The sequence below is a fragment of the Diachasmimorpha longicaudata genome, chromosome 14, assembly GCF_034640455.1.
Source record: "Diachasmimorpha longicaudata isolate KC_UGA_2023 chromosome 14, iyDiaLong2, whole genome shotgun sequence".
Taxonomy (NCBI): Eukaryota; Metazoa; Arthropoda; class Insecta; order Hymenoptera; family Braconidae; genus Diachasmimorpha; species Diachasmimorpha longicaudata.
The window spans coordinates 2,763,166-2,774,308 of record NC_087238.1 but is presented as its reverse complement, the minus strand read 5'-3'; the positions used below and the strand labels follow the sequence as shown (position 1 = coordinate 2,774,308).

At 36.7% G+C, this 11,143-nt stretch overlaps 1 protein-coding gene across 1 annotated transcript; it reads right to left on the bottom strand.

The window, feature by feature from the left end:
* Positions 1 to 2,845: 2,845 nt before the first annotated feature.
* Positions 2,846 to 8,406, bottom strand: Vvl (ventral veins lacking). Its single transcript, XM_064134349.1, has one exon. It carries the CDS (start codon positions 7,280 to 7,282, stop codon positions 5,927 to 5,929), a length of 1,356 nt encoding a protein of 451 aa, XP_063990419.1. The 5' UTR covers positions 7,283 to 8,406; the 3' UTR covers positions 2,846 to 5,926.
* Positions 8,407 to 11,143: the final 2,737 nt, after the last annotated feature.

Below are 11,143 nucleotides of genomic sequence, written 5' to 3'. Positions count from 1 at the left end.
CTCATCATTCCGGAGATTTTTCATTAGAAATATTTTTGGACATTATGTCGCATTCGAATATAATATCCCCCCCCCCCCGGCCCCGGCATTTTGAAGAAAAAAATTGTTATGCAATATATTGTGTGAACTTTAAAAAAATGATTTGGCCCTGAAAACGAGTAAGTTTTTGAGGCGTTTATGCGAAAATCCATAGAAAATTAAATTTGAAAAAGAAGAAAATTAAATCAGTTGATTTTCACGAGAGTACTAGACCCCTAAAGGTAAAACTCATAAACAAATATGATTGCTCACAGGGTGTTTTAAAAATTGAGAAAAGAATGACAAGATATCTTATATTATCCACAATCATAAAACAATCGAAAATATAATCGGTGATAATGGGGGTTTTAAAACAATTGTCATGTAGATTTCACATGGAAATTTCCATATATTGGTCGTCTTCCTCCATTCATTAACGTTCCCTCGCTTCGCGCAAAAAAAGAGCAGCTCAATGATTCCTTAATGGTGTTTGATTCCACAAATTTGTCATATTTCTTGTTATTACCCAGTAATCTAATTGTTTTTCTGTTTGCATCGTGCTATTCATTTCGTATGCCACCATCCGAATAACGTTAATATGATATAATCAATAAAAACAATTGAAAAACCAAATATTATTTACCATTCAATAATTGTTGAATAAATAATCGTAGAGTGAATAATTAAAGCGAATAAATAGGAAAATATATCACTTGTATACTTGATATATTATGCTTAAAGATTTCATCGCAAGTACGGGCAAATTGTATCTAGATATCACAATGACGTGCTAATATTTTGAAAAAGAGATATTCCTCAATGCGCATTATAACCGAAATACAGCCGTAAGACTCAGGACCCCGTGCAACCATCCGGAACCACGAAAAACTTATTATTAATATTATAACCGAAAAATATAAGCAGTACAAGTTATGATTATAATGCATAAGAGCCAATGAGACGTGATGTACATTATATTTAACGGATTAATTTGAGGAAGTATCTAGATTTGATTCAATTAATTCACGGTATTACCCATTAACTATGGACGCCACTGTCGGTCTCCCCCCGCTACCCATTACTTTAATGCCCCTATGGATTTTCTATTCTCTAAAAGAAAGATTACCGAATGGCACACGCACTAAAAAGAATTATATGCAATTTTTCTTAAATTTAGTTGGTTCTAGGTAAAGAGACTGTTGATTGTATTTGTCAAGTCCGGGAAACTTAAACAAGAGTATTCCAGCGTTCACACGATAATGTGACCATACATGGAGAGATAATATGACCCTACATAATTAAATATAAAATTCCAAATTACTATATAAACGTATCAATTCATGACTCTGTACGCGAAAAGTTTTGTAATTTGCCTTTTGTCACTCGACCTGTCAAACGTTCGTGAATCGCTGCTCTCAGAGTTAAAACTAAAAATATTATTTAATACAAAACCGGTGAGAATTTTGCTGCCTCGTGTGATTAGAGAACTCTCTTTCTCACCCGGTAGCCTCTTATTCGTCAGAGAATTCTTTCATGGCCCGATAGCATAAGACACTAACTTATTTTTTATGATGCGAAATTAATTTTCTTATCATTTCATTTAGCAACTTTGGATGAATCCTACTATGTAAGTTGTTACCTCGAAGATATTATTTCCAAAAATGCTGAAAATAGTGTCTTCTTTTCGTAAGTTTTTATGAGAATAGAAATTTCGGTGCTGATTGTAAATACTCCAGTGGCCAACAAGAAGAGTAGTAATTATTAGGATTCCCTCGCTGAATCGACTATTGAAAAAATTGATAGCCGAGTTTTCAAAATTTCAGTCCCTTCTCTCCTCCACTTTTTGAGATTGGACATGCCTGATCGTCCACTAAACAATAATTTGTCTATATGATGATAAATATCCAAAAGGTTTTGGAACGATGAATGCCCATGTTGGTCGAGAACAGACGAAGAGGCAGAACATGATTCTATATAATTTCCCTGTTCCAATTCACAATATAATTATTATCTATTAGCGTAAAATAACAAGATGGATGATTCATGATTTTGGAAAAGGTCAATCTAAGTTGTATTGGACGCAGAAAAAAAAACTAATTTCCGCAAATACCAGGAAGAGACTGTAGAATATTATTTTGTTGAAATATCCCTTCTGAGAGGGTAGAAAAATAACTTTGAGGTTTAAACAATTTCCGAGTGCTGTAAACGCTCAAGACAACTTATGCGTTTATTATCTGCAATGAAACTTCACTATCTCTCTATTGCCAATATTTATAAACTTTGCACGTTGATAAATTTTCAAACTAAAGGAATGGCACCTGAAAAACGAATAACAGTCTGCTAATTTAATTGATGTTTTACGGATTTTTTGAGTTTCTCATTTCTCGAAATAAATCTGAACGTTTAATCACTCAGTACTGAATTCATTGCGAAGTAAAAATTATTATTCACAGACAAATGTATTTGAATTTTATATTTAGGGGGAAAATAATATTTAAATATCAGAACATTGTTCATTATGAATTTATCATCTAATGCAAATCTTAATACGAAATGGAGAGAATAGTTTGGGCAAGTCTTTCAGTAGTAGTAAGCTATGAATTTTATCGAGCAAGTTATTTTAGATTTTATCTCTGAAGCTTTTTGATTCTGTTCATCTCCTCGTGGTAATCAATTCCAAAGCTCGATCAATTAATTAGGGATAATGACTTTTTAGGAATTTTCATAAAGTATTTTTATGTCTTCCACTGACATCACTCCGAATATCAGTATCTGGTTGGAGGATGGCTTGATGTGTGATGTTAAAATAAAGCTCAACGCCAATCCGTTATTTTATACTTTCATCTCGTTTATTAATTAAAATTCAGTAGTAATTTAATTTCTGCCATTCTAACAAAACGTTACCACTCGTCAAATTTTTTAAGTCATTTTCATATAATTTTCATTTTGTCTGATTTTTTTTATTTTACGTTAATAATAATTAGCATTCAATATAATAATATACAGAGGGGATTGGAATGTTTTTTAAATCATTTTAGTCGATTCTTCTCATTTCTTGTAAGTAATCTTTTTATGTATTTTTGTCATTTTTTGCATGGTCTCATATATCATACAACGGTTTTCATTCACTCTCATTCTTTGATATTCAACCCAATTTTATGTTTTTAATTTATTTGGCATGTATAACACAAAAACCCTCGTGTATTATTATTATTCTATTTTTTCTTCGCATATGATTACTATTGTGAAGATTTCATCGTTGCGTTTTCTTTTACACGAGATCTTGTAATTTTTTGCATTCCACTTTATCAGTTGACAATCTAGTATTTATTGGCAGCATTAACATTTGACGAAAAAATTGACCGAATGAAAAACCTGTAATGCCAAAACCATTTACTGTGTTTACTTTTATTTAATTTTTCTCAGTTTTTTTTCTTTTTTACAAACGAAAACAGGTAGGAATTCTATAAGCTAGTCAATTCAGAATTGTCGGTGGTGATTTTCAACGAGTAATTTTTTTTATTCATTTCGTTTTTCTATAACCGCAGCCCCCAATCAATCACAACGTCACATAATTCGATTTCTTTCTCACTGTACACCCACGTTTCATTACAATAACAAAAACCAAAAAATATGTAATAATAACGACTGAAGGAACTATCGGCAATTCCCTCGCAAGTCCCGTGTTTTCGCAACTTCTGACTATTTGCAGCTTCAGTTATTAGGACAAAAAGACGAAATCATTCTCCATTTCCGAGAACGTAAAGAAATAATAATTTTATAATAACAATGATGAAAATTTTTTAATTTTTAATAATCGTAATAATTTTGTAGATGGTAGATAATCATAGTAATTCAGTTGATAACTATGTGTCTGATTGTCTTTTTGTGCCGATTGAAGTATTTCTTTCTAAATTTTCACTATAATATTAAAGAAAAACATCACCGGTAGAGCGGAGGATTGCGAGGAAAATTCTGATCGTTACCTAATTGAAGAAACATAATCAGAAAATAAGATTAGCTATCGTCATCATTTTTTTGTTCAATCTTTTGCATAAATTTATACACTGTCATGTCAAGGTGCGATTCACACAGGTGTTATTTCTACTCTTCCTTCAATTATTTCCAATTATTTTTCTCTGTTCTCATTTTTTTTTTCACAAGTAGATAGCAAGCCCCGCGAATGGATATTTTTGCTTCATTAATCTAAAGAAAAATTCAACATGAAAAAACGAAGAAAAATCAAGGTATTATATATTCGATGACGCGCAACGCAGTAGGCTCTCTCGACTTACTAATTTAATGTGGTACAATATTTACAACCCATATTTACTTATATTACATCACCCGGTGGATTCTATCCGAGCTCAAGAGTACTCCCCCGCGATATAAGGTTTGTCTACGAGCGTTAGTCCCTCTCTCTGTGGGTGTGTGTGTATGTAAGTGTATGTGTGTGTGTACTTTTTACGCATTTTTCACGTACCTATACTTTGTCCTCTATTATACCTATGATGGTATTTTTAAAATATTTTTCGAGTGCCCATTACCAAGTGTGTTATGTCCTTCTCTGTGACCTCTCTGAGACTATAAATGCCAGGAAAAAAATTCGAATTTAACTCTTGAATTTCACGATTCAGGGCTTGAGTTTATCACTTTTCAACTATTTCATACTGCCAATTATTGGCGAGCAAGGTTTTCTGTGTTGATTTTCAAAATCGTACTCACTCTGACTGGGTCGAGCGAACTAACTTCTTGGCGGCATAAAAGTTTTCTTTTTAAAATAAAACGTTTACTTTTTTGCTAGATTCCAAGTTTTCCATCATCAACACAGTAGACAGGCGATTTTTCGTTTCGTTGACGTTAATTATTCCGCGATAATAAAACCAAATCGAGAGGACACACAGTTACCGGACAATACACACACACGGTTTACATGATCGTCTTCGGAAAAAAACAGAAAATAACACAACACTGGTCCATTTCTTTGAGCTGGAGTTGACAATGAAGAAAAAAAATAACATTTTCTCCACATCTTCTCGATTTTGCACAACGGTTTTGCGATGCGTAATGACTTAAGGACGATGTTTCTTTCTCCTATTAATCATTTCTATATCACGCTGAAACACTTCACTGAGAGAGAGAGAGAGAGAAAGAGAGAGAGGGAGAGAGAGAGAGAGAAAGAGAGAGAGAGAGAGAGAGAGAGACACCCGCCACAGGAAACGAACAAACAACAATTTATCAACAATAACGTTGAGAACAACGATGTTACAATGACGTTTGCAATGTCCATCCAAATTTTATTTGCACATCGTCTTTTCTTCTTTAGTTGGAGTGTTCAGTGTTGTCCGTGGGAGAAAGCATTCTGCTCACTTAAAAACTCCTTGTCACTTAACTTGCATCGTTTTTCTTTCATCTACACAAAGTTTGTAAAATATCATTTTTCACTTCGCTTATAGAATTTTTAAATTTTAGTTTATTCACAGTATTGTAAAAAGTTTGCCGAATATTTTCACTTTTCTTATTTCGATCATCACGGCCCTTTGATGTTTTCCAGAGTCAATAATCAATAAAGCCGGACACAAAAGAAACACTTGCGTCGGCCTCCCCGGTGCTCCGATTAAGGCCTCGTTGTCATCCCCGTATCGAAAATAACCCTCTTTTGTATATAAATTAGTTATTAATTATCTTCCAGATCGTCATTATCCAATTGACACGTTATAAACTGTATATGTTGTTCAAACTGTTGGTTCTGATGACGATGGCACTGCCACTGCAGCTACGAAGCACCATATCCAGTAGTTCGTGCCTGGAGGTAGTGATGATAAAAGGGTGGTAGTCCATCAGGACTGGTGGTTGAATTCGATTGCGAGGTTATGGCGAGGCCCAGCGGGGGAGGCCCCGGCGAACGCTAGTGAGCCGCAAGAGAATGTGCTGTTAAGCCCTGAGGACTCAACATTGGTGGGCTATGGCTATGTCCCATTGGTGATCCATGGAGATGATCCTGAGGATGATAGCCCTGATGTAAACTTTGTCCCTGATGTCCAGGTGGCATACCGTCCATCATACCGTCGCCAAGTGTATTCGGCGGTGTCATGCGTTTCTCTTTTTGCCGACGGTTGCAGAACCACACCCTAACAACCTCTTTTTCTAATTGTAAGCTATCCGCAAGAGAGGTAATTTCCTGGGCTGATGGTTTCGGCTGTTTATGAAAATGTTGTTCTAGTGCACCCTTAACTGATACTTCGATTGATGTTCGCTTTTTTCGTTTCCTACCCTGCGCCGCTATTTTATCAATACTCGTTGGTGAACCAGTCGTTGAATCCGCTTCTTCCAGCCATTTTTGCAGAAGGGGCTTTAATTTACACATATTTTTGAAACTGAGTTGTAAAGCTTCGAACCTGCATATCGTCGTTTGGGAAAAGACGTTTCCATACAGTGTACCAAGTGCAAGACCAACATCAGCCTGAGTGAAACCCAATTTGATACGTCGTTGTTTGAACTGTTTCGCAAATGCTTCGAGATCATCAGACGTCGGTGTGTCTTCTTCACCAGCGCTGTGATCCCTGTCTAATGGATGACCAGAATGAAGTGGATGCCCGGCTGGTGGACTGTGATTATGAGCATCCCTCAGATGATGGGGTAGACCAGTTTGATGATTATGAAGTTGATGGGGATGTTGATGTGGATGCTGATGTAGCATACCATTCATTGCAGCGTGGTATTGTTGTAATGTCGTTGGTGATGCGCCCCCTCCACTGGGATTGTAGTGGGCCGACGATACTACTGGTGCATGCCATGAATGTGGTGACCCCATTCCAGGTGATTGATGGGGACCACGGTGATGCATTCCTTGGACCGATTCAGTTGCCGTCGCTGCGGCTGCCAAAGGTTTAACATCTAAGCTTGAATTGCCCTGAGCGTGTGGATGATGGTGTGGATGATGAGTGGTGTGGTGCATCCCCATCGATGCTGCCCAGGGATCGCTTCCCGGTTGAAGACTAACCCATGGATTTGCCGTTGGTAAACTTGTCGGATGGGTCAAGCCATTTGGAGAAGGTGACGATGACACTTGATGATGATGATGATGATGATGATGATGCTGGGGTGCCGGCATGTACTTCATTTCACCGGCGTCGGCGGCGCTACGGGGCGAACCCGATGAGTAGCCACCTACAGCGATGTTCATACCGATAGCTGTACCCGAACCACCGTCCAGGTCGGCTGACACTGCGCTACTAACCGGCATGTACGTGGTAGCTGCCATCTACTCCCTCACCATTGAATCGTAACCGCACCACTTGCTGGTTGCGGTTTTTCAACACCCTTACCAACTACAAAATATTTTTATTTTGTTGGCTGATGAGAGTTGCACTATTCGCCCGATTTCATAATCACTGGGCTTTGAAACTTCAACCCATATAACTTTTCGCGTAGTATAGGCAACCTGGGCTTTTAGTGAAAACTAATGATTTTTAATCATGTAATGCAGCAGTCAAAGTCAGTCAATGAATGTGAGCAATTTATTCACTGTTGTGCACTGTTGTATGGGAGTATGGGAATCCGACTAGATATCAAAATGACTGAGAGTGAAGAATTATAACTTATGATATTTTTTCCTGTCACAGCACTCAGCTTCTCAGTTCAAGTCAAAATATTGTAAATTTTCCAGGCCCATTCATCACCAATATTCGGTGGTAGACTCCACGTTGTCACTTTTTTCACTACATTTTTATACACCTTTTTTCCCATTGCTGTCATAGAAATAAACGATAAATGAGAAAAATCACAAATTCACTTTTTTAATGTACCGTATACTGTATCACTGTAGAATGGAAAACCCAAGAATGATTTTTTTTTCAGTTTTTCATGTAACTCCCCGTAGCACACAGTCATCCGGGTATATTTGTAGGTGATTGTCCACTTTTGCACATTATTTATGGTTTCCTTACAATCGACGATGAAAAAATCATTGAAATCTGTAGAGCTGTTGGAAGTTCACTATAAAAGTTATATTTTTTTTCGGGAATTTCGGAGTGTTTTTCAACTTTTTGACAACAACACCAGTTCGTAAATGTCGCAATACGATGATAACCAACGCGTACTCCACTGAACACTGACGAATCACTTTTCAATTCAAGGACGGAAATTATTCAAAAACACTCCCGTCACACACAAACTCCAGTGCGTTGAATTATTCGTCAACTATATGTCCTTATGTTGCTTTCGCCATAAACCATGTGGAATATGTGGGATGAAATATAATTTCGTACTATTTGGAGTAAAAAGAAAATACACGTATAAGAGAAGATGTGGCTGTCTCTCATGCGTTATGCATGTTGTAGCTGAGAGCGACTGACTGCCTCGCCTCACAAGTCGCCCGAGGTTCCCGACGGCCACCCGAGCCCCCCGAGAGATCAACATGCGCGCGACCCTCAGCTCGATTGCCCCACTCTACCACCAATACATTGTCATTGGTTCGAGTAGCAAGGTAGCCTACGGGTTCTACGTCACAATTGGGCGGTGCTACCAATCGAGCTCCGCCTGTCCTATGAGTATGAACTTCAGCTTCTCCAAGTACAAACGGGATCTTCTACCCCTGTCTAACCGCCACTCTTACCCCTCGCGCGCTTCTATGAAAACGAAGAGGACCATGCCCCGATGGCACAGAACCTCTGCTCTTTCTCTCTTATCATTTCAAATTGTTGCTCTTTCAACATTCTAATTACGTCATGTCATGGGATTTTTTTTGACTATTCACGATTATAAAAAAAGATTTTATCACTTGTACTTATTGTTCCCCATGTCAATCCAATTTTTCTCACCAATACTTTTGAACATTTTTTTTATCAGCACATAAGGACGATCATAAACAGCTCAACTGATCATTCACTAAATCACAAGATTTCAATAATCATGATGTCCAATAATCCTTGATAATTCTCACTATTTGTCGAGCACAATCGTTTGAATTATTATAGTTGTATCAAATAATGTGACGAGTCTGAGATTAAGATGAAGAAAACTACCAGAGTATGTATTGTTTTAGCAGGATGGTGGTGTTGTCAGCCTGATATAAGCAACAGGTGAAAAGGTTACGTAGAAAAGTGAGAATAAAGTTTCGTTTGGAATATGTTTATTATAGTTATTGAACATACTCGATAGTAATTGATTCAACTTTTGCATGCTAATTATTGTTGTGACATTGTCACGAATATATATATATCCTATAACCTATCCTATAACAGTGACGATGAGTTCATGCTTAAAACTATCGTTAATGTTGCGAATAATGTGGAAAGATTACCGGCGCAACAGGTTATTTATATGTTTAAGCTCATGATTAATTATCCAGGTGGGTGATTGCGATCGAAATACTGGAGCATTTGTCAGATAATGACGGTACTAAAAATGCCCAGTTGGCTTTCAACACATTTCAATGAGAAGAGCCACAGGTAGCTATTGTAATACAGTCCCCTTCTTTTAATATACAGGGTGACCCAGTGAAAATAGCGCACCCGAATAATTCCGGTGAAAAAGAATGAATGGAAAAAGACTTCATATGAAAGTTGCAGGGTTTCTACAAGGGCATACCGTATGACCTTCATTCTGCAAGCATGAGCTTGTAAGCTGTAACACCAAGTGCTCATTTCTAAAAAGACCACCCCATTTTTTACCCCCCTAAAACATGTTCCGTTCGATGAGGTGGTTTATTCTAACATATCGTTATTTATGCCGATTCTTCTGATTTCACTTGAGAAATCAGGAACATAAAAACAAGTTTCGCGACTGAAGTCAAATCCCGTCCATGAATTGTGTTAAAAATCAAGAGACAAAATATTCAATAGACTTCCAATGCAACACCAGGAAGAAACTATTTTTCAATCCGGGGAGCTGAAATTAATGGTTTCGCCCACGTGCAGAATTATCGGTCGAGTTGAAGGCGAGGTTTTTAGCGCCCGCCGGGACGAAAAAATCATTTCAGTCAAGAATTGTTAGGTAAAAAAATACCTTTTTGGAAAGTATTTCTCCAACACAGTAATTTTTTGGTGGGTTATTACAGTCATGTTAAATGACTCAATTATTTCAGTGATTTTAGCAATTTTTAATTCTCTCAAGTAAAATAATTTGGAAAAACTCCATGTGCTAATGGATTATGTAATCGGTATTGAAAGTCATCTAAAAACATTTGTTGAAATTATTATAATTTCTTATTTCAACCTATTTCTCATGCCTGAACTTGAATTTCGACGACCTAAAATTGACTGGATGTGTGTCATTATATTTATAATAAAATCATTTGTATTTCTCAGTGCAATGGCGGGTCCTAATCAGTTTATGGTCTCGGTATAACAGGTTACTCTCACATTAGAGCTCAACTAATTGTATTATAACAAAAGTACTTTATTCGTGTGCTCTTTTTTGCTGATAATTTATACATATATACAATGAACTGTCCGATGGACTTATATACCATACCATCAAGCCCTTACATTTTTTTTACAAGTCGATTGCAGAGTTGTATGCGAGTGAACAAGGTGCAAAATATTTAGTTGGGAATTGACCAGTAGATTTCACTTTTCGCTTCACCTGTGGGATCACTAGGGCAGAACCCACTTGGTAGTTGTTCCGTCAACTCCCATGTAGGTATGTCTACAATATGAATGCAAACACAGGTAGAAGACACCCGCCGTGCGATCCTACCTTGCACCTATTGTACGGCCAAGTTTTCTACATGTTATATACTTCCTGAAATACATGGTTACATAATTTCTACAAAATGTTTTTTCCCTCAACTTTTCACCATACGTCGTAAATATGACAAGTCGTTCAATATTTTCTATATTTTTTCACTCATCTGGCTCACAATTCAGACTTCATTGATATTATAAATTCGTTGAGAATCCCAGGATTCTATTGATATTTGTTGTTATACTCTGAGCACTGAAGAAAAAAAAATTTAGCCACTTGGTGATATTTATTAATAATTAATATGAATTGTTTGTTGTTCGTTTTTGTGGATTATCCAATTCATATATTTCACTGCCATATTCTAATGGTAATTGTGTCATTAGAAGTGTAAATTAACTACATGAAATATCATTGGAATCTTTTCCAGTGAAACTCA